The sequence below is a fragment of the Cebidichthys violaceus genome, unplaced genomic scaffold (genome assembly GCF_023349555.1).
Source record: "Cebidichthys violaceus isolate CVI_PGR_0920_01 unplaced genomic scaffold, fCebVio1.0.p SCAF_9, whole genome shotgun sequence".
Taxonomy (NCBI): Eukaryota; Metazoa; Chordata; class Actinopteri; order Perciformes; family Stichaeidae; genus Cebidichthys; species Cebidichthys violaceus.
In genome coordinates this window covers 7,396,773-7,419,770 of record NW_027176975.1, presented here as the reverse complement: position 1 = coordinate 7,419,770, position 22,998 = coordinate 7,396,773, and the positions used below count along the sequence as shown (strand labels likewise).

The following is a 22,998-nucleotide window of genomic DNA, read 5'->3' as shown; positions in this document are numbered from 1 at the left end:
GAGTGGAGGATGCCCTGTGCCCCTCTGTTGTGCATCACTCCCACACATATACACACACACAGACACACACACACACACACACACACACACACACACACACACACACACACACACACACCATCCTGTGTGTCCTCTGTATGGTCTGCCTCTGTGTGGAACTGCATGATACCCCTTTCATGTCAACTTCTCCAGATAATGACTCAGGAAAAATGACATTTTCCTGCATACATGTGGCATTTTCATTTAGAAAAATAATATGTTACATGAAATAACAGATACAACTCTAATATCTACAAGTATTCTTAATGTGCTATGGTGAAGCCACGTGAGCAAGTGATTTCTTTACACTGCATCACCATCCTGTCTATTTGAATGCTCATGGGAACTTTTCTGGTGCTATGACCAACAGTAAACAAGTTACTTTATACTTTGTTCATCTGAGTTAAATCTACATTATGTTTTTATTAAGGGAACAACAACATGAGCTGTTTGCTAAGCTGTCATTTCTCCCTCTGTTGACTGACCTTCTGTATTAGGAAACAGATGGATTATTTAGTTTAGGGAGTTCCAAAACTGCTTCACTATGATTGATCCAGGTGCTCATTTGTATTTTACTGACACCTTTGAATTCACTGTTACATCAGTTTGGTTCACCTTTGGAGCGATCCCAAATGCAGGGCACAGCGATTGATTGCTTGCCCTGCATACAGTATGTGTGAAGGCAAATTGATTGCTAAGTGAATTGCCTGCAAGTGTGGCTTCTCCACTAGAGTGCAATTTAAATGACAGGACTTGAGTAACACCTGTGCTTCTTCCCACAGGGAAAGAATACGAAGGCTACCAGCCATTGTGGTTTCACCAGAGGAGGGACTCAGTCACTGGAGAAACAAACTTTGTGTACAAGGGAGGTTATTGGGAGGCAAAGGAGAGACAGGACTGGAGCATGTGTCCTAACATCTTCTAACCCAGGAACGCACCCCGGATCACACCTAACCTCATCGGACAGGGAACTGCTCTGCCTCTGGTCCTTCAGCAATGGGGCGTAGCACCATGTGGACCTGTAGTGAGCATGAGAATGTGTGTGTTTCACACACTCTCGGATTACCTCCAAATGTACACTCTGTTTTTACTATGGGGAAAAAGAAGGGGCGCCCCCTGAGTCTTTGACACTATACTGAAACAGCAGTGAGATAATGTGTGGATGTGAGTCGGTGTTGGAGTTGTGGCACCACACAACAAAAGGCACCTGCACACTCCTGAGATCAGGTGCTCCATAAATCTTACTCACAATGCACTTTTCTGTGTTCACCCGATTTAAGAGTTTTTACCGATTGGACAGAAACCCATATCAAAGCATCTCTCGATTATAGACTGACAACTAACAGGGACAAAATCATAAACAGGCACACAGAAGCAGAATACTGTTGAATACACAGTATTTCAGGGGTTACTTTGAAAAGTGTCCTCATACTTTGTTTTATTCAGCACAATTGCGATTATGCCAGACTTACTTCATAAATCTTAAATTTGTTCCCTGGTTTTCTTTACGGGAATGATTTCAAGTGCTCATTATTTTCAACTTAAGAAAGAAGCTAAAGCCTGAAAACGCTGTCTGGAAATGTATGCCTGTTAGATTTTGTTATCAGTAATGCAGACACAAAGTGTTAATACATGTATTAGATAAATAAGACATTCTGAAAAAAACAAACATTTATATAGATAACTACAGACAAAATAGGTAACATAACTATGACTTTCTTTTACTCTTCGTACGGTTACGACATGGTATTTTGTGCTGCTTATTTTTGTTTGTGGCAAGTCAGTATTATTACTTTTAGTTATTTATTGTGATCCTATTTTATAATTCCTTTTTATAAATAAAAGGTTTTAAGACAAACATCTTAGAGCCAGGTACAGTATGTGATTGGCTTTGATCTCAATGAGCTGACAGAAAAAGTGGTGATAAAACTGTCACTGAGAAAGATTACATAAATACACACAAAACTTAAACACCAACACAATAAATACACATTTTGGGAAAAGGACACAATGCTGGAAAGAAATAAAAAAAATAAATAAAACTGGCCCGTAATAAACTCTGATTAAAATAAGCATGACAAAAAACATTTCATAATCATGAGCTGTGTTTTAAAAATGTATTGGATTACTTCACGTTATATTAGATATTTTATCTGTATTTATCAATATGATTGTTACCTGCATAATGTCTTATTTAGATTATTTGTAACATGTTGGGTCTCCATAACCAAGAGCTAATATTTGATTTGGACACACACTATCTTCTACAGCAGAGGCTGCTCTATTTGGTGTGAATGTTGGAGTTCCCCTCCAGAAAACACGGTCTGTGACGTAGTTGATTAGACTAGAGTCCATATAGAGATAATATGGCTGATTATTCATTTCATATGTTGAATATGAATTTCCTCTGTGCTTCAATTCATCTTAGTCACCTAAATATACTTCAGACATCTTCCATTTGTGATTCTGATTAGTAACATTTTGAGTCATTTAGCTGAAACACATTAGTGCAATGGCAGTAACGCATTGAATATCCATATAATCTCCATTAAAGAACTGAACTAGCACTTTTCACTGTGGTAGATCATACATTAGTACATATCGCTGTGTTGATGTTGAGAAAATTTCACTCTGTACATGTACTTTACCTTGTCCTCTGGTGCTCTCCAATAGCAACACATAGCGTATCCTTATTGACCATTTTCAGAGACATCATTCTCAGTGATCATACAAAAAATTACAGTAAGTCTGCACCAAAGACATTTAGTGATGACCACCCAGTAAATACAGGAACATGTTTCCATAGTGTGCAGTGCAATAGCGCCACAAAATCCATCAGTCACTAGTTTGAAGCTCAGAAGTTTCCAGGAGGACTGCTGTACGTGAGGCTGGAGCGGCTTCTCTGAGGAGTCCAGAGTGGCTTCAGCTGACATGAGGTCAGAGGTTTTAGAAGCAGACAGGGCCGGTTCCTGTAGCACACCTCTGCAAAATAGCTCCAGCCACAGATGAGTCCCCCCGGCTGCCGCTCCAGGCTCAACACAGCTCACATGTGTAGTCCTCTCTTTCAGTGCTTGTGGACATGCTGATCTGGGATCAGCTCCCAAAGGCACCCCCCAGTCTTTTGCCTTTAATTGACTGAACAAGGGATAGCGTCCCCTGACCTGTGCACTACACGTCTACGGAGACAAGAGTTTTGAAAACCAGTTAGTATTGTTTTGTAATTATTATTAGGAATGTAGAATTCAAGGCTGCAGGTATTGTATCTACCGTCTAGTCTATTTGTGTGAATATTTTGTGATAAAAGAATGATATTGTAAGATGAAGAATAATTATACTAATCTGAGTATTAAGTTATGCAGACAGTACAGTCCAAATCTGAAAACAAATTGACTGAATGAGCCTGAAGGATTTGCTGTAATTTGTTTTAATCCAGATTGATTCTGAGAGGATGGATATTAACTCTTCGGCAACCTCAATTTGGCTGCAGATTTCTTGTTTTATATTTCCAAAAGCTGAACATATTTTTTATAGAGTCCTTGATATGAGCACATTAGTAACCGTGGTTCATTGACGCTTTCAAAGAACAACAGATCTGGCAGTTCCTCTGATGTGCAGGCCATCAAAATGTATAAAATGCACTGGAAAATAAATAAACTCACATAGAATATTCACATAGTGAAGGAGATGTTCAGTTTGATCATATGATCTGTTAAGATTCCTGATGATTGATGCTTTTTGTTTTGCACAAAAGATGCTTCTTCTATCCATTTATATAAAATGATTTGTTTGTCATGAGCACAGTTTAACCACTCACTAAAATCACTTTATTTTTGTCAAAAGTTAGATAACAAGATTAATACATATTCTCTCCAGAGTTGAGAGTGGTACATTTTTCTGGAAAACCCCCCCCCTGCTCATTTCTAAAATGTATAGCTGTTCCTTTTACGTCACTAATTACTGCTTTGGTTCTCCTCTTATCCAGTTTCACACAGACTGCAACATCGTCTAACGTGTACAAAGATACAAGCTTTTGGCTTTTGGCAGAGGTTGTGTACACTTAAAATCATATCAAGGGTGTCACATATATGGACGGACACTGTTGCAGCAAGATATTTAATTTTTTTGCTATCTTGAAAAATTGTACAGTTAAATCTGTATCATCATGAACTCACTGCTGAATGACGGAGAAGAAATTGTACAAATGGAAAGTTAGTGTGTGATTTCTTTTCTCAGCGATCAATTTGAAGTTACTAGAGATTTACTTAAATATATTGTGTTTGAGATGATTTTATATTTGAGAAAACATGTTATATTTTGAATGATAACAGAGAGCTCACCATGAGTTTTAATCAGTACATTTCCAGATAACATGACCTCAGTACTTGACGGTGACTTATACTGAAGTTGGGGGTCTGTATGGTATCGGACAGCTGTAGCAATAGTGAGGTGTAGTGATGTCAGCTCATGGCTGTTGTTGCTTAAACAAAACAGTTGTCTGCTTCATGCAGAAAGGGAAAAAAACAACCAAAGTGTATGTGGAGAGTACTGTAGACTAGAAATAACCTCATCATTTGCCTTCCCTATCTGGGAGGGTTCTTAATGTAAACCCCCTCTCATTGTTGCTCTCATTTCATCTCACTTAATTCGCTATGGTGTGATTACTTTTAAGCTTAATTTGTATGCTTTTATTTTCTGATTTCTACCTTCTCATGGGTGCCATTAATTTCATGTGGGTGTTTTTTTTTTTAATACTGTTTGTATGCATAATGAGCTGGATTTGTGTGCATGCGAGGCACACATTTCCTTCTCATTCGATGCTGCTCAGTTATGAAGCAGAAGCAAACTAATGAATATGGGGAGATTTTCTTGCCTTGTCCAAATTGAACCCGGTTTCTCCTCGGACTGTGACTCACGGCTTTGTTGTGAGATGGTGATGTTAATAATCTGTATGAAGATGAAAGTTATGAGACACATCACAACAGTGGCCTGGTACTAGAGGTCAAAGGTGATTGACCTGCCTTGACTACTACTCTTACTCCCTAAATACATGTAGGTGTTTTCAGGTGAAACTGCGGATTGAACTGAGGTTTTGGTTCTTTTTTTTAAATTGTGTATCTTCTCCCTTAATTTGTACTTGTATAACATTGTCTTTAAATGACAAAGACACAATAATGAAAAAAGAAGATAATAAAGTTGTTATTGTTGACACTGGATATTGGTCTGCTTTATTTTCTCTCTGCTAAACAGTTGAAAGATGGGATGACTTTAAATGATATATTTGAGATTTTATGCCAGTTTTAGTACAAAAAAGTGTTTTGTACTAAATTAATGCATGAAAGAACTGACAGGCGCTGCAGCAGTAACATTACTACTTAGCATAACAAAAACAATATATCAAGCTTAGACTTAGAAGCTACACAATGTAGAGCAGTACAATTTTTAATTGGACAAAGAATAATAAATACAGGAAATTACAAAAGCCCTGCCTGAGTTTTTATTGAACTTTTAACGGGTGTAAATCAACCTGTGATTCGTTACTGACACTGTGTAATTTGCAGCATTGCTAACGTGCAGTACCATGTCGAGGCCATTTTGAATGGGGTGACTGCCAGGGAGGGACTTGGACTCTAAACAGAAGGGTGGCCCCATAGTGCACAAAACAGTTTTCAATATTTGCTGTGTCTATGCATTGTTTTGAAAAGCCAGACACGTACTCATGAGACACACGGCAAATTGTCAAAATCCTGACAATTTACCCGCCTGCAAATCAAGCTACATAGAGTTGAACGTCAAAGGCACAATCTTAAGTCCTGTAAATATCTACATCTCAATGGAGGTCTTATGTGATATTCTGGCCTACAATCTTGTAATGTTTGTCCCAAATATAAGGTCCAGTGGCTGATTGCACCCTGACTTCTGCCACAAGACTGACAGTTAAAATAATAGTGAATGTTATGATGTTATATATATGAGGGTACAGTTCTGTCCATGATGAGGGCCCTACCAGGGCCTTATAAGGTGAGTTAACATTATTCAGTTGATTCTAGTATTTAACCAGCTGATCCATTTTCGACTGTATGTATTTCATTTTATTTGTAGACCAACACAAGATAAACAAATTAGAGTTAATAATTTCCCCACCAATTGTACAGTGTTATGTCTACAGCCGTGCAAACCCTCTTCTGGGCTCACTTTGGCGCTAATATTGTCGCTGTGCGCGCGGCAGTTCACCGTTCCCACCGTCCTGTGCTGGCCATGAGCTGTTTGACCGTTTCCAAGGCAACCTACCGAAGCTCCTGTCAATCAAGACTCAGCCCGGCTGCTGTGTGCTTCACTGGTGCTTCAGCACAGAGGAGTCAAGGTCAGCTGGAAGTAAGTAACGCTACGTTATGGATTCGTGAGGCAGTACAGTGATGGTTTGGTCAGATTAGCTATAATTACATGTTGGTGGTGTTAATGATTTTGCAATCTGTGCAGTTTTATAATCTTAAATCCACTAAATGAATGGCAAAGGCTCAACAATGTGATTATTCTGAGTAGCTGGTGCTAAGAAAAGAGTTATTATAACACTAGTATTAGCTTTTAGGCATTTAAGTCATGGCTAAACTTTTAAAATCCTGCATTGCTGTGATTAAGTGCACTGACCTGTACAGCTCCTGTACTTCATGTTTATTTTGGGGAGTGGAAGAGACAGGAATTGATAGTCTTTGTGAGAAGAAGTCAGTTTGGCTAACAGGCTAAATTGTCTTGGTTTCCTGGACAACTGAGCAACATACCCCCCCCCCCCCCCCACACACACACACACACACACACACACACACACACACACACTCTTTATGGCTGACCAGTCAGCCTTAACCAGACAGAAGTGGGGATGTTGTGTTAGTATGGTACTGCTGAGTGTCTGAATGTCTTTCTTCAGCAATAGGACATGGCGGACAGAGGCCATGACAGAGTTGAGCGAGACGCCGAGGACACAGATGAGCTTCTTTACACAGGTTTTATTAGTAGTTCATCTTTATCATGTGCATCTCAGCCTTTTGGGAATTTGTATCCACTCATGTTTAACCTTTTTTTTCTGCCCTCACAGATATCAACAATAGCAGCAATGGGTCTGGACTTGACTCTCCTCCTCCCAAACTGGACCCCTGTGACCTTCTCCTAGATGCTATCGATGCTCAGCTTGGTCAGCTGCAGGTCTGTGATTTCCATTCCGTCTGTCTGCTTGTCTGTTTGTGTAATCTGGAATATAAATGTTTTTAAATGTGATTCATGTATTTAGGTCCAGCCCCAGACATGTCAGACAATTTCCAGAGAGCACGGTTGCAATGATGCAGGTAATATATTATGTCACAAGACACAATTTAATACATTTTTCCTTTTCGGGTGATAATCCATGTTTACATTTTTTCCCTAGCTCCTCTCAGTTGGAGTCAATCCCTGAGCAAAGACACAGGGTTTGGGAGTACAACTCAAACAAATGACACTCCCATGTGTTGTCTTGATTTGATACACACACCGAAGATGGACCAAACATCAGGTAATATTTCAGTATAAGTACTATTTCAGGAAAAGCTGTTATTTCTAACTATTATGAAGCCAAATGATTCCAAAAAGGTTGGCTTTTTAAAAGGCTGCTGGTAGGAAATGAACCTACAGTAATAGAACTAATAGGTACTGCTGATTTTCTCTAGGCTTTTGTCAACATAATATGTGCTTGAGTATGACTTTTTATGACATTTTTATGACATTTGTCAACATACGATACTATGACTTTTTCATTAAATCTTTCAACATACTTTTTGTGACTTTTTTGACACGCTAAATTATGACTTTTACATAGTTTAGTTATGACTTTTTCATGATGTTTTTCGGCCGATGACATTTCTTCTTGCTTTTTCAACATACTATATTAGGACATTTTTTCGACATTACTTTTTTATGACTTTTTTCGACATGCTATAAATGCGACTTTTTTTTACATGTTATACAACGACTTTTTTAAGACTTTTTTCGACATGCTATACTGCGACTTTTTATGACTTTTTTATGACTTTATTATGACATTTTCGACATACTATAAATGTGACTTTTTTATGACTTTTTCTAACATACTATACTGCAACTTTTTTTATGACTTTTTTAAGACTTTTTTCGACATGCTATAATATGACTTTTTATGATTTTTTTAAAGACTTTTTTCAACATGCTATAATGTGACTTTTTATGACTTTTATGACTTCTTTATGACTTTTTTATGACTTTTTTCGACATGCTATAATATGACTTTTTTAAGACTTTTTTGACATGCTATAATATGACTTTTTATGACTTTATTATGACTTTTTTGACATGCTATAATATGACTTTTTATGACTTTATTATGACTTTTTTGACATGCTATAATATGACTTTTTATGACTTTATTATGACTTTTTTGACATGCTATAATATGACTTTTTATGACTTTATTATGACTTCTTTTATGCTATAATGTGACTTTTTTAAGACTTTTTTCGACATGCTATACTGCGACTTTTTTCGACTTTTTTCGACATGCTATAATCTAACTTTTTTATGACATATTCGACATGCTATAATGTGACTTTTTATGACTTTTTATGACTTTATTATGACTTCTGTCGACATGCTATAATGTGACTTTTTATGACTTTATTATGACTTCTGTCGACATGCTATAATGTGACTTTTTATGACTTTTTATGACTTTATTATGACTTCTGTCGACATGCTATAATGTGACTTTTTATGACTTTTTATGACTTTATTATGACTTCTGTCGACATGCTATAATGTGACCTTTTTATGACTTTTTTGACATGCTATAATATGACTTTTTTATTACTTTTTAAGACTTTTTTCGACATGCTGTAATATTACTTTTTTATGACTTTTTTTGACATGTTATAATATGATTTTTTATGACTTTTTTATGACTTTTTTTGACATGCTATACTGCGACTTTTTATGATTTTTTATGACTTTTTTCGACATGCTATACTATGACTTTTTTGACATGCTATACTATGACTTTTTTGACATGCTATACTATGACTTTTTTGACATGCTATACGATGACTTTTTCAACATTCTATACTATGACTTTTTATGCCTTTTTTCGACATGGACATACTATACTATAGTTTACTATCCATTTTGTATGACATACTATAATATGACATTTTGTAAGACATACTGTACTTTCATATTTACCTGATTCTATAGTGTGCCAATTTTCTATTTCATACCACACCATAATAAACATTTTGATTGAACTTAAAAAGATGAAATTTTAGGGGTTCTTTATAACAAAGTTTTGATGACTAAGTGACATTTGACAGAGGGCCGTTACCTCCTTAGTGCAACAGGACAACAGAACCAAGCTTTTTCCTTGCACAAAAGCCCTTCATCTCTCCTCTTCTCTTCCCCCAGAAAGGAGCACAGGTTTCCGTGATGGTCCTGTAACTCGTGAAGAAATTAAACAGAAATTAGACAGTAGAACAAAAGACAAAGAGGAAAGTGTGTCTCACAGGGAACAGGTCATCTGGAGGCTCAAGAGGCTGCTTGGAGACACATGTAATGAGGGAAGGATGGCTGAAGAAACCCACCCTCCTTCAGACAGCATCTGCACTGAGGACTTTGTAAGACGCTTCAGAGACGAGATGGTCGAATTGGCATTGCCAGCGAGCAATATGCAGCAACTAGACAAAGAGGGATTGACTGAGAGGACAGCGATATCTGACTGTGACAATTGCCAGAGTGAACAAAAAGGACACGGTGTTCTTAATGTCAGAACATTAAGAACAGCAGGAACAGCAATGACAGGGAAAAGCAGTACAGACACAGAGACTGCTCACTATTGTCAAAGAAAGGAATTGGAGAAATGTCTTGGTGACAGCTATGGAGTAAATACATCATGGAGTGAGAAAACAGGAGCTGAAGAGAGATACAACACACCACAGAGGCTTGGTGATGATGGCAGCAGTGAGTAGTCTCTTTTAAAACTCCTGCTGAGAATATTTCTAGTGCCCAGGGGATTAAATCTAACTCACAGAACTGTCCTCTTCCGATATCTGATGGGCATATTGCCTTGAAATGTATTGAGGCCATTCATTACTCTCAGAGGATGAGCCTTTTGAAAAAATGTCTGTCTTTATCCCCAAGAATCATACAATATGTATTGTTTGTACCAGCAGCTCTGTATTTTTATTTGGTTATAGTTTACATTGTAGCCCCTACAGCACACCAACTTGCATCTAGACTAGGTGTGACCCAGAATAGACGATTTGATCTAAAAAGCGTGATTGAACTGCCAATCACACACTCAGATTGTCACCGTGGTGGTAAAATATGGTTATGAAACAAAGGATCATTCCATTCGAGCTATATGGGGGTGCTGAATGTCTGATTTTACGTAGAATTGCTTGGTTTCTACCAATAAAACTAATATGTATGATACAAAGCTTATTTTGGTATAAGTAACAGCCAATTCAAAAATTCTGTTAATGGAGATTTGAAAATAACTCGTGATTTTAATCAATCTCCTTAGTGTGCGTGACATCCTCAAGAAGGCTAAATAACAACAACATAAGGCTACTAACAAAATAAGAACAAATCGTTGATACTAACAAAAATAAGGAAATTGTTTTTTTATATTGCATCATGAGGCCCAGTGATTGTGGGCTGCTTGTATTTCTTGTAGGAGTACCTGTTTGGAGTTTTGACACCGTGGCCATTGACAGTGACATTGACTCACTCTGCACAAAGCAAGTCAGGCAGCATATTCACAGGCGGCGAGGTGAGAGACTGCAGCAAATATGGAGGGAAGCAAGTCTGGTTTTAGACAAAACATTTTACATATAAATTATCACCATTTGAAAAACGGCCAATAACAAAAGAGCTGACAGCACAAACTGAAAAATGTAAGAGATAATGATTTAAATCAATAAATACTTTAACATGCTTTTACAAACTCTTAAAATGTAGAAAAATAATATTAACAAAATTGAAATTACAGCTAACATTATTTGTGTGATACCCCCCAGGATGGCGCTTTCTCATTCAGTCTGCCACAGTCATGGATGACAACTGTACCAACCACAGTGACTATGACACACACACACAGAAAGGAAGTGAACGCAGATTTACATCAGGTAAAGCACGACTGTGTATTCCTTTATGAGTGCACAGTGATGAAAGGAAAATGTAATTTCTAAATGTCACAGAATTGTCCTTTCTTTGTTTACAAAGGCCAGAGATCGTCTAATGAAAATGTACCAAACAGGAGTCCTTCTAAAGCACAGCGTAATAAGAGAGAGACTTACAGGTAATTCATGTGGAAGAACATTTAATAACATACTAATCATTTTGGTCTTCTCTTTGATGTTGTGTACAAGTTTTAAAAATGGTTATGTTGCATATTGTTCTGACAAGTACACTGTGCATGTTTGTGTATCCCAGACTTGTGTGTTCTTTGGGTGACAATGATAAGGACACAGATGAGGAAACAAATCACTGGAGCAGGCAATGCAGGCCTGAGAGAACATCAGAGAAGATGCAGTCTGATTGGGCCAGGATGAAAGAGCGGCTCTCTACAATCAGACAAGTGGGAATTAATCTGCCAGTCATTTAGTATAATTTGAGAAATGTTTTATGTCAATTGTATAAATTATCCTGTGTTAATATGTATGAGACATCACTTGATTTGTGTGTCTGGTTAAGAAATGTGAGAAGGAGGAGATGAACCTACTGAAGAAGAAGACTCAGATAAAAGATGTTGAGCTCTCCCTCGCTGAACTTCAACAAAGAAGAAAGGTAATGTGTAGCATCTTATATATACAGTAGTTTATCAGAACACTGCGAACAGAAGTCTTACTAGTTTTTGGTATATGTCCCAGCATGCATTGGAGGAATTAAAGCGACTGACTGTAGAGACATCAAAGATGGAGAAGGAGAAGAGGACTCTGGAGTTTGTTCTAAGAAACAGCAGGGCAGGACAGGACTCTATTAGGTATAAAAACAAACTCCGACTAACTGTATTATACCAAGCTGTATACATCAACAAGGTAACATCCCACTGCATCAACATAATCCTGTGCTGTACAAAGGATAGTAATGCAATAATGAATGTGTTTTAGCTGCCAGATGAATGAGCTGCAAAGGCAGAGAGAGTCCTGTATCCTTGAGGTAAGAGACGTGGAAATCCCAACCCTGAATCAATGTAAACAGAGTCTAAGTGACCAACTCTTGTCTGTGCGCAGTCATTCACATGTTTTAAAATGTCGAGAGTTTTCTTATTACTACACGTTTTTCATCCTCCACTGTTCCACAAACAGCAGTCTCCAGCTGTAATGTCAGCGCTGGAGAGGAAGGAGATGGACAGACAGCTGGATAATGCCAAAACAGAACTGTTTGCTGAACAGCGACGTGCAAGAGAGGAGCTAGAGTCCATACAAGAGGTACTGTGTTAAGGCCTATTTATACAAATGACAAATTATAGGGTATAGGGTATTAATGGGTTTGTTTGCAGATTAAAGGTCAATTACTTTTATGTAATTAATTAAAGACTTTTACTAATGACACTTTTACTTGTGTTTTCACGGCATCAAAAATACGCTGTCACGTTAGTATGGTTATTGAAAACAAGCCACACAATCCTGACGTGATGGCATGCTCTAAACCTGTTGTTGGATTTCTTTTTTTCACATTAACCCTTACATTGATATTAGATTCACAGATTATGTATTAAACATGTTATTAATTATTACTATACTGTGAACATTTTAGTTTCTTGGTTTTCTTATAGCTATTGTTTGAGTGAAACTGTAGGAAGAAGGAATTTGTTTTGGTGTGAAAAACGGATTTGCCATTTGTGTATTCAAATATCTGTGGATATGTGTTCATGTGTGATCTCGGAGCAGAGGTTGGAGGAGACTCGCGAGGAGCTCCAGAGGGTCACAGAGGCAGAGAGCTTACTGAGGAACACTTGTGCTTCTCTGGAGGAGAAACAGAAGCAGAAAAAGAAACAGATCGAGGTGGCACCTAACGTCATCATACTCTAATTTCTCAAAATTAAAAATCTAATATTTATCTGTTAAGCAAATGGCACACTGTCAACATTTTTTGTTCATTTATTATGTTTGACTATCCTTGCTATTGTTTCCGAATCTCTTTCTATCAGGCAGTAGAGTTTCAAGTCGGCAAACTGCAGGGGGAACTGGGAGAATGCAAGATCAGAGTGGGCACTCAGGGGAAGATGTTGGCCCAAAAGGAGCTACAGATGCTAGAATTGCATGAGCAACGTGAGACCTTACAAGCAGAAAGAGATGGCCTGAGAAGGGAGCTACAACACATGAAAATCCAGCACTGCAATGCACTGAAAGAGGCCCACGAGAAAGCCCATAGAATGATGGTATGTGCTGTGGTTTTTAAGTTTACGCAGCATGTTTTCTATAATTGTAACATACAGGGCTTCTCTTTTTTCATTCAGGAGACGGCATCGAAGCAGCAAAAGAAAGAACTGGCTTTTGTTCATGAGCAGCAAATCCAAAAGGTGACAAACATGTCTGCAAACTAAAAGTTTGATTCTTCAAATGACATCACCATAGTTTAATTAATGATGTAGCAATCCCTCTGGCTGTTGCGTACACAGGTTAATAAGCAGACTGAAGAGGAGAAAGCAAACACTTTGAAAGAACAAGCTCTGTTTTTCACACGACACATTGAGTCGTTGAAAAGTTCTGTTCAGGTCAGTGTGTTTCCCTGAAGAATCCTCTCTTACACAATCTTAATGTAAACTATTTGGTTTTATCCTAAGTGTTGGTGGCACTGGTGGGTATTAAAACATTTGGTATTTTCATGATTATTGCACTAGATGATATACATACAGTAAGTAAAAACACTCCACAGGGTTACTTTTCATGTGATCTCTCATATTCTGGCAGCTAAAAGAAGAAGAGGCGAAGCAGCTAAGGGCTTCTCTGGAGCAGCAGCAGAACCGTGAAGAGGAGCTACATCTAAAAGCCTTGGAAAAGGTACTCCGATAATCCGCTTCCTAAAATATACAATATTTTTCAACACGATTGCATTTTATGCACAGTATGCTTCCATTTAGGTGCATAAAGCGATAGAGGAGGAGAGAAGGAAGTGGGAGGCAGAAAAAGTGGAAGCAGTGCAGGTGCATTGTGGGATAATGGAAGAGCAGAATAGAAAGAGCCTGGAAAGCGTGAGCAGTGAGATGCAGCGAGAGAAGAGCAAAGCGCTGGCTCTTCAACATGAAGTGGTGGAACTAAAAACTGTAAGGTGTCTCGCAACCATGACATGGAACATTGCTATCTTAAATAAATCAGAAATGTATTCTGATTCTATTCTGATTTCATTCTTTTTCTATGATTTCATTTTTACCTGGAAGAGAGTGCACGATGTGGAGAGTGAAAGCTGTGCACAGCAGAGAGCGCAGGAGTTTTTGCTGGCTGTTATTTGCAAATCACTTAAAGAGGAGCACCAGGCTGAGTTGCAGAAGTTGCAGAGACAGATGGCACAGGTGCAAGAAAACTGTGGAAAGCAATTATTTGTAGGCAAACAAAGAGATGTGGTGCTTGTAGAAACTCTGACATGGTGTGGTCTGTGGTCACAGGAGAGTCAGAGGGTAGTGCTGCAGCTCGAGCAGGCTGTTCAGGCGGCAGAGAAGGAGGCTGACAAGCTCAGAATGATGCTAGACGAAAGCGAGAGCAGCCATAACCAAATCACAGCGGAGCTGGAACAGCAGCTCAGGCACTGGGCCCAGGAGCTGGGAGCAGAGTGTCATCATCTACACCTCCTAGTGGAGCAGAATGGAGCCAAACAAAGTTCTGCGGAACTACCTCACAGGTATAATCCATGCTTTGATTTACATACACATTTTAGATAGTTTAGAGAGGTGGATATTTTGTAGGCAACATGATGTGCTTGTAATTCTGAGGCCTTGTGCAGTCCTACAGCAGCTGAGGCTCTTACACACCTGAGAGAGCAGTTAAAGCACTTGATCAACCATCTACAGCAGGAGCTCGGTTCACAGAAAGAAACCACTGAGCTGTTGAGAAAAGACAAGGTATAGTTTAGGCTGTGCCTGGTGTTTGCAAATACAGCACATTACACATATACATGAAGTCCATTTTTTCAGGAGCGAGAATTGAGCATCCAGAGGCAGCAGCTGAGGATGGACAGAGACCGAGCCTTGGATTCTCTAAAGGAGCGTCTCATTAAGGTATGAACTTGCAGACTTTTTAAGGCTCATGTCAGTCCACATAGAAACACAAACATTATCACTCACTGCATAATTATGCAACGCCATCTGCTTCTGCAGGAGCACATCGAGGAGTTAGGCAGTCTGAACTGGCCTCATATGTGTGAAGGAGGAGCTGAGGGCGGAGGGGTGGCAGCATCTCTTCGCAAACAGCTGAAGGCCAAAGAACTGGAGCTCAGGCAGGTTCAGAGGAGCATGGGTCAGTGGAAGGAACAGACTGCAGCTCGTCTGGCATGCAGGTTTGAAGAAGAGTTGACAGCTGAATTAGAGAGGTAACATACAAACGAACCAAAATGAAGTCAAATGAATAGGCACAACATTTGTTTTTTTGAGTTTTAAGCAGTGATTTGCATACCACTTGGAAATGTGAAACAGGTTTGTTCCGCTCTCAAAAATAGGCCTGAATCCAATAACTTTATAGAATATCACAGACAATACAAAACAGAAATGAAGAGATATTCTGCTGTTCTATATTTAAGTTTTGCCCTAATTTTTTGCTATCCTACAGATGCAAGACAAAGTTGTTAAGGGGCAGGTAACTGGTTTCTAATGACATACTAACCAGCTGTCTGTCCTTACAAGAGCATGATCTCACTTCAACTCACTGCGATATGCATTTTGTACCATAGAGGTCAAATTAACTGTACATGTAAACCTTTGCCTCCTACATGTTATGTTAAACTTCTCAAATGCAGGTTTGTTTGTTTTCCAGAAAACCATCAAAGCCCCAAGAGGAGAGGCAGAGAGATCCCAAGAAGCCTGAAGGAGAGATGACACTTGGTGCAAATGTAAATGATTTTCTGTTCTGTTGTGGGCATGAAGACCATCCTCTAACATATCTGTAACCTAAAGATAGACGATATTCATCTGTTTATTGAAAAGAAAAACCTGTCTTTTTCCCTTCAGGATGCTCAGAAGTCAGTGTGCTCTCCCTTCCTCCGTGTTGTGGACTCTGCTGCCTCCCACAGCCCCTCAGACGTGGCTTCATTTAAGCTTCTGCGTTACCTCCAGAGCAGAGTCAAGCAGCTCCGTGTAGAAAACCAGGCCTACAGCTGCAGCCCATCACCTTCAAACACAATCCCTTTAGATTTGTCAGGATCCTATCTTACAACAGTGAGGGCATTGTTTTAATGGCCGCTAGCTGCATTCACAGTGGTGATAAACTGTAAACATTAGCAGTTAATGCACACTGCATCATTTACATTAATAAATGACATCTAGCTCTGTTAAAACTCATCACAAACTACCTGCTAGTCCTCTGTAAGACACTCAGCACATCAGGACCAGATTTGATATCCTCAAAGTCTAAATACATTGATAAGTACTTCTTGAAGAGGAGAATAAACACTGTAAATGTGGCATTATCATTAACGTTTCAATATTGTTCCTATGCTTGCATATTATAATACTAACACAGTAAAATACTTGTGTCTCCTTTATAGATCACTCAATGTCAAGACGTTGCTGGGATTCAGAGTCACTCATCAATCAGGACAGTCATAAGTTAAGAAACCGTACTGTGTGTGTGTGTGTTACACACACCAGTAATATATTGTAATGCATTTCAAGCTACTTTTTGTTGCCACAGAAATAAATCATTTACTGGTGAATGTGCTTAAGATTGCAGATTTACAAGCAGGTCACAGTGACATGCCATGAGTGAAGCTCTGGTCATTTAGTTTATGTTCCGGTCTGGAGGCAGTCAAGTTTTTATGGCGTCAGGCTCCAATGAACTCTGAATGAGTGATTGACATTTCACTGATGATCATGTGAGTTATGTCAGAGAACCTCATAAAGCTGGTCTTTGTGGGACTCTCTAGTACAATCATAAATGTTACAAGATGTTAAACTGTAAAATAAAAACGTTCTGTAGATAACACAAAATGATGTAATTAGATTTTAATATAACATCTTCGTTAAGTTTCTGAAAGACTGATTTTAAATCCACTGGGACGCCAGATTTTTTTTTAAAGATGGTTTACCTAGAATCATATCTGCCATCACACGTGCACTCTGGCAGTCACTCTCCATTTGTTAGCCATGCTTCGGTTCACAAGACGTTTCAGCAGAAGGTTGAAAAGGACCATGTAGGTCTAGTGCCTACAGTATGTATTTGACAACGCTTTTCCTGCTTAAGTAAACTTAAGCTTCAGCGTCAGTCTTGTTTTCAGAGCTGACCTAACTGAACTGATGAATAAAATCATCCTCAATCAAGACAAGTTAGTTAATTGATTAAATTCTTACTACGCTAATTGTTTTAAATATATATATGCTTGTATGGTCACTTGTGGCTTTCCACAGGGGTTAATCCTGGGACTCCTACTCTTCCTGATCCACTGTATCGAATGATGAACAATGTTCACCCAACAAGAGAATTGCGCTCACTAAATTCCAGTGAAATTTCATCCAATGAAAACAAACTGTGCCATGAGAAACATCTACACGGACAGTGTAAAAACAAATAAAACGCCATAACACTTTGTGGCTGGTTGCAATTGTGGTAATGTATATATGAAAATACAATCAAATCATCAAAAGGTGCATTTCCATGACTTCTTAACAAGTTTGTCAAAGCTCCAAGATGGCATACTTGCCAAGCACTGAAGGTAATCTTTCTACCACAACAAGTACAACAGCAAGCAGGAAGTCATGCTGTGAGCAAACGTGAACACAACACACAGGAACAATATGTCACGTCCTGTTAACGATGCCCAGACGCTGAACATAAACAAAGTGTACAAAATTCAGATGCTGCACTGATGTTTAACAAAGAACTTCATATTTACAGGACATCCGTGTGTTGTTGGCCAGGCTTTGGCAAAATAATGTACAAATGATCTAATATCTAAGGACATGGATCATTTCTGTAAATTGGTATAAAATTGGTTATCTAAGGCCGTCTATAGAACTTGTCGAGGTCTTGAGATTATGACAGTTGTCTTGAAGATTTACATAAATAAAGCTGAATAATTAGGTAAACATTTTTGTTACATATAGTTGAATGGGATTATGGTCAAAATAACTAAACTGTGTGACTGTGAAGCAGAAAATGTGTTGCACAAACTGTCCAAAAGAGCACAATACTCATGTTAAGCCGACATGCCTTGCCAAACTGACCATCATGTGGTTCTGAGTCCTTCTAGAGTCTTTTGTGCGACTACATTTCAAGTCTTTTACTTTGGCATGGCTTTACAAGTCATCTAGCACCATTACATTTCCATGTCCTCCTCCCCAGAGCTGTGGGCCACAGGAAAGATGTAGAGAGAAGATTGTGTGTCTGCAGGTGGACTGGACGGGCTGAGGGGAATGTGAGGGGTGGGAGATGAACATGGAGTTGGGGGTTGCCGAGATACTGTCTGTTGTTTACGTTGTTTCTGTAAAGAGCCCTTTCGCTTGCGACAGAAGGGATCGTCTGGTGGCCGCCACAACACCAACTCCATACAGGAATGGCTCCTAAAAACGGTGTGAGGAAGAACCAGGTGAGGCAAAAATAAACAGGAAGGCAAATGTGTCTAGAGATTTTCAAGGAGGAAACAGCCGAACATGAGTCATCTAATTCAAGTTACTTCATGAAACATTAAACGTTCCAATAACAAAATGAGGAGAACGTACACAGACTGGGCTACTGTGTGCGGTAGGATGTCGCTGATGCCGCGCTGCAGACCCTCCTTCAAACTGTCAGACATCACCAACACCGGCCGTCTCGGGGCTGGCTCTAAATCCAGATCTTCATCCTCATCATCGTCCTCCAGTGTTATTCTGTGATTAAGAAATAAAAAGGGTACAGTATGTGCTGATGTCACATTTTCAACAGAACAAACCCATTATGGCATAAATGGGGAGAGCAGCAATATGTAAAGGTGAATGCAAATGAAAATACAGCAGTGTCTGTGGAGTAGGTGTTTCTATAGGGGTAGGTGACAAGATGTATTCATTACGAGATAATTATCACAGCATTAACTTGATATTGGTAAGTTATGTTAAGTGATGTTGGGTATTCAGAATTAATAATCAAGTGTTTCTTTAAAACAAAATCCTAAAGCCAAACTTTTTTTTATCAAACACTTGAGATTTTTTAAACAGTTTTTCATACATTTTAAACTATCATTCCTTTAGACATTAGAGCAGTGACCCACTCAAAATAACACTTTCGGCACCTAACTATAATATGGCCAGAAAAGAAATGCTAATATTAAATAATCACACATACAGTTGTGGTCAAAAGTTTACATACACTTGTAAAGAACATAATGTCATGGCTCTCTTGAGTTTCCCCGTTATTTCTACAACTCTGATTTTTCTCTGATAGAGTGATTGGAACAGATACTTCTTTGTCACAAAAAACATTCATGAAGTTTGGTTCTTTCATGACTTTAACATGGGTTAACAGAAAAAGTGATCAAATCTGCTGGGTCAAAAATATACATACAGCAGTGCTAATATTTGGTTACACGTCCCTTGGCCATTTTCACTTCAATTAGGCGCTTTTGGTAGCCATCCACAAGCTTCTGGCAAGCTTCTTGTTGAATCTTTGACCACTCCTCTTGACAGAATTGGTGCAGTTCAGTTAAATTTGATGGCTTTCTGACATGGACTTGTTTCTTCAGCATTGTCCACATGTTCTCAATGGGATTTAAGTCAGGACTTTGGGAAGGCCATTCTAAAACCCTAATTCTAGCCTGATTTAGCCATTCCATTACCACTTTTGATGTGTGTTTGGGGTCATTGTCCTGTTGGAACACCCAACTGCGCCCAAGACCCAACCTTCGGGCTGATGATTTTAGGTTATCTTGAAGAATTTGAAGGTAATCCTCCTTCTTCATTATCCCATTTCCTCTCTGTAAAGCACCAGTTCCATTGGCAGCAAAACAGCCCCACAGCATAATACTACCACCACCGTGCTTGACGGTAGGCATGGTGTTCTTGGGGTTAAAGGCCTCAACTTTTCTCCTCCAAACATATTGCTGGGCATTGTGGCCAAACAGCTCGATTTTTGTTTCGTCTGACCACAGAACTTTCCTCCAGAAGGTCTTATCTTTGTCCATGTGATCAGCAGCAAACTTCAGTCGAGCCTTAAGGTGCCGCTTTTGGAGCAAGGGCTTCCTTCTTGCACGGCAGCCTCTCTGTCCATGGAGATGCAAAACACGCTTGACTGTGGACACTGACACCTGTGTTCCAGCAGCTTGTAATTCTTGGCAGATCTGCTTTTTGGTGGTTCTCGGTTGACTCTTCACCCTCCTGACCAATTTTCTCTCAGCAGCAGGTGATAGCTTGCGTTTTCTTCCTGATCGTGGCAGTGACAAAACAGTGCCATGCACTTTATACTTACAAACAATTGTTTGCACTGTTGCTCTTGGGACCTGCAGCTGCTTTGAAATGGCTCCAAGTGACTTTCCTGACTTATTCAAGTCAATGATTCGCTTTTTCAGATCCATGCTGAGCTCCTTTGACTTTCCCATTGTAGCGTTTGTGGGCGTTTGTATCCAATGAGCCCTATTTAAATGGCCTCAGAGAAGTCACCAGCTGTAGTCACTCATAATCACTCACAAGAAGTTAAGAGGCCATGCTATGAAGCTCATTTCATTGACACAACTTTCTAAGTCACCAAAATTGCTAATTCATGTTGCTGTATGTATATTTTTGACCCAGCAGATTTTGTCGCTTTTTCTGTTAACCCATAATAAAGTCATGAAAGAACCAAACTTCATGAATGTTTTTTGTGACAAAGAAGTATCTGTTCCAATCACTCTATCAGAGAAAAATCAGAGTTGTAGAAATAACTGGAAACTCAAGAGAGCCATGACATTATGTTCTTTACAAGTGTATGTAAACTTTTGACCACAACTGTATATATATATATATATATATAGATTCTCAACAGGGAATCAAAATGACACTAAACAAACCCTTAAAAGCATAAGCATAGTTAATATGAGGAAGAACTTTTGGGAATACGGCAGCAGTTTGAGGTCTAATTCTAACAAGCAAGCAATCAGATAGTTGGCAATGTTTGCAACATTTTGCACACGCTGCATATTGCCTACCTGTCTTCGATCTCCTGCAGTTTCCTCTGAGCTGCCTCTATCTCCATGCAGGAGCTCTCTACCTCAGAGCGGGGAAGCGCAGAGGAGGGCTGCGGCAAAGTCGAGCTCTGAGATGCAGGACAGGGCTGCGGAAGTGCAGGCAAGGGAGGGCAGCTGTCAGCTGGAGGCCAGTCATGATGTGTGCTAATGTTTGAGTTCTCTGGAATGTCCACTTCTGCCTCGAACATTAACCTCCTCCTTTTAGCAGTGCATCCCCTGAGAAAACATGATATCAATCACAACTCTCACATGTGACTAATCCAAGCATGGTCAAATATTCCGTAAAACTGTTTTTCCAGTGCATCTCTCACTTACTCATCTTCAACTCTCCTCCTGTGCTTCCTGAGGGACCTCGTCTCCCAGCTGCTTTGGAAGAGAGGGACAGACATCTCAAAACACATGTCAGGTTTAGACTGAAATGATATTGCAAGTGCTGCTAATGTAGTTCTAACAGTTGCACGAAGGGATTTACAATCCCCAATATCATCTGCTACATACTTGTTCGATAGAGTCGCTCTCTGTAGGTGACCAGACGTACTTGGAGATCCGAGGTCAAATTCAGGAAGGCTTGTGGGGCCTGAAAATGAATACATGGCTGGCAGAAACCCCAGTTCACTGCTTGTGGGAGTCGGTGAAATGATGTGAAGAGACACACGGGTACATAAATCTATCTGATCTGGAAGATCAATATTGATACCAATCAGGTGAGCTGTAAAAGGTATTTACTGAAACATAACGTTACATGAAGCACAAGTTAAAAATCTGTTTACGCAAGGGCAGGCTGGCTGATTACCTAGATAGCTAGCTTACATGGCCACCGTTACATACAACGTTCACCTTAGTATGACGCTACAAATAAAGCTGCGAGTTATACACAGTTGCAGCTTCATGCATTCGCTGAATAACAACTTTGAAGAAGTAAACCAGACAAATGACGTTGTAGCGTTAACAGACCTGTGCAGCTGGCCTGCCCCTTCGTGTTTTTGTTGTGGATGTTTGGCGTTAGCTAGTCTCCGTCAATTCACATTGTTTTCCTCTAGAATAATCCCATTAACACACAGCAACAGCGTCGGCATGCGCACGTCTTACTAACTTAATACTAACACCACCTGCGTTAAAGGTCCTGTAGTGTGAACTGCTTGAATGGTAGGCTGGGTTACACTTAACTCAGCTAGCTAGTTTACTAACAAAGTGAGTTACGCGTCGCGCCAGAAGAGTCGTCAAGGTTCTAGAAAGTGCGTATGTTACGTCAGGTGAATTATGGGAATTGTAGTGAACGTTCCTGAAGACAAACGACTTGGCTACAACAACGTTTGTGTTGAACACTCGGTCAGATTCAGAAGCAAAGTTAAGGTTGTTGTTGAAGCGTTAGCCCCGGTTGTTGCTACTTAGGCTAACGTCAGTTAAAGGGTCAGCTTTTATTCCAGAAGACGATATGTGTGAAGTAAGATAGACACCTGCCTCTTGCTTTGTATTTACCAAAGAGTATATGCGATTGACAAGACAGTTGCCCCCACCCTCTGTTTATGAACCAGCCAATAGCTCGTGGATCCTCTCGCTTTTTTTCATTGC

General features: G+C 39.4%; 3 protein-coding genes across 12 annotated transcripts in view; 2 read left to right on the top strand and 1 right to left on the bottom strand.

Moving 5' to 3' along the window:
* The window catches only part of osbp2b (oxysterol binding protein 2b), a 48,267-nt gene extending 43,022 nt beyond the window's left edge, over nucleotides 1-5,245 (top strand). For all 5 annotated transcript variants that reach the window (XM_068702843.1, XM_068702845.1, XM_068702844.1 and 2 more), the window contains one exon: nucleotides 822-5,245. In XM_068702843.1, coding sequence (XP_068558944.1) covers nucleotides 822-964 — 143 coding nt within the window. In that variant the 3' untranslated portion in view covers nucleotides 965-5,245. The remainder of the gene's footprint in view (nucleotides 1-821) is intronic.
* A 1,096-nt stretch (nucleotides 5,246-6,341) lies between these two features.
* On the top strand, nucleotides 6,342-17,248 carry si:ch211-102c2.8 (paramyosin). 4 transcript variants are annotated; one of them, XM_068703218.1, is made up of 29 exons: nucleotides 6,342-6,411; nucleotides 6,962-7,037; nucleotides 7,130-7,236; nucleotides 7,322-7,376; nucleotides 7,457-7,579; nucleotides 9,493-10,044; nucleotides 10,763-10,858; nucleotides 11,106-11,213; nucleotides 11,311-11,386; nucleotides 11,521-11,665; nucleotides 11,782-11,874; nucleotides 11,958-12,070; nucleotides 12,198-12,246; nucleotides 12,399-12,518; nucleotides 12,981-13,094; nucleotides 13,241-13,471; nucleotides 13,550-13,612; nucleotides 13,712-13,807; nucleotides 14,004-14,093; nucleotides 14,174-14,356; nucleotides 14,471-14,602; nucleotides 14,696-14,928; nucleotides 15,031-15,148; nucleotides 15,221-15,304; nucleotides 15,404-15,615; nucleotides 15,852-15,878; nucleotides 16,056-16,131; nucleotides 16,250-16,456; nucleotides 16,786-17,248. In XM_068703218.1, exons 2-29 carry the CDS (start codon nucleotides 6,971-6,973, stop codon nucleotides 16,849-16,851), a joined length of 3,636 nt encoding a protein of 1,211 aa, XP_068559319.1. In that variant the 5' UTR covers nucleotides 6,342-6,411; nucleotides 6,962-6,970; the 3' UTR covers nucleotides 16,852-17,248. The 4 variants fall into 4 exon arrangements, with proteins under 4 accessions (XP_068559319.1, XP_068559318.1, XP_068559321.1 ...); XM_068703217.1 differs by having other exon boundaries at nucleotides 12,396-12,518; XM_068703220.1 differs by lacking the exon at nucleotides 15,852-15,878 and having other exon boundaries at nucleotides 12,396-12,518; nucleotides 15,404-15,582.
* On the bottom strand, nucleotides 17,228-22,989 carry ccdc117 (coiled-coil domain containing 117). Of its 3 annotated transcripts, none has more exons than XM_068703223.1 (6): nucleotides 22,381-22,989; nucleotides 21,925-22,102; nucleotides 21,742-21,792; nucleotides 21,388-21,642; nucleotides 18,956-19,102; nucleotides 17,228-18,796 (listed from the first exon to the last, which is right to left on the bottom strand). In XM_068703223.1, exons 2-6 carry the CDS (start codon nucleotides 22,017-22,019, stop codon nucleotides 18,553-18,555), a joined length of 792 nt encoding a protein of 263 aa, XP_068559324.1. In that variant the 5' UTR covers nucleotides 22,020-22,102; nucleotides 22,381-22,989; the 3' UTR covers nucleotides 17,228-18,552. The 3 variants fall into 3 exon arrangements, with proteins under 3 accessions (XP_068559324.1, XP_068559325.1, XP_068559326.1); XM_068703224.1 differs by having other exon boundaries at nucleotides 21,925-22,041; XM_068703225.1 differs by having other exon boundaries at nucleotides 21,742-21,789; nucleotides 21,925-22,917.
* Nucleotides 22,990-22,998: the final 9 nt, after the last annotated feature.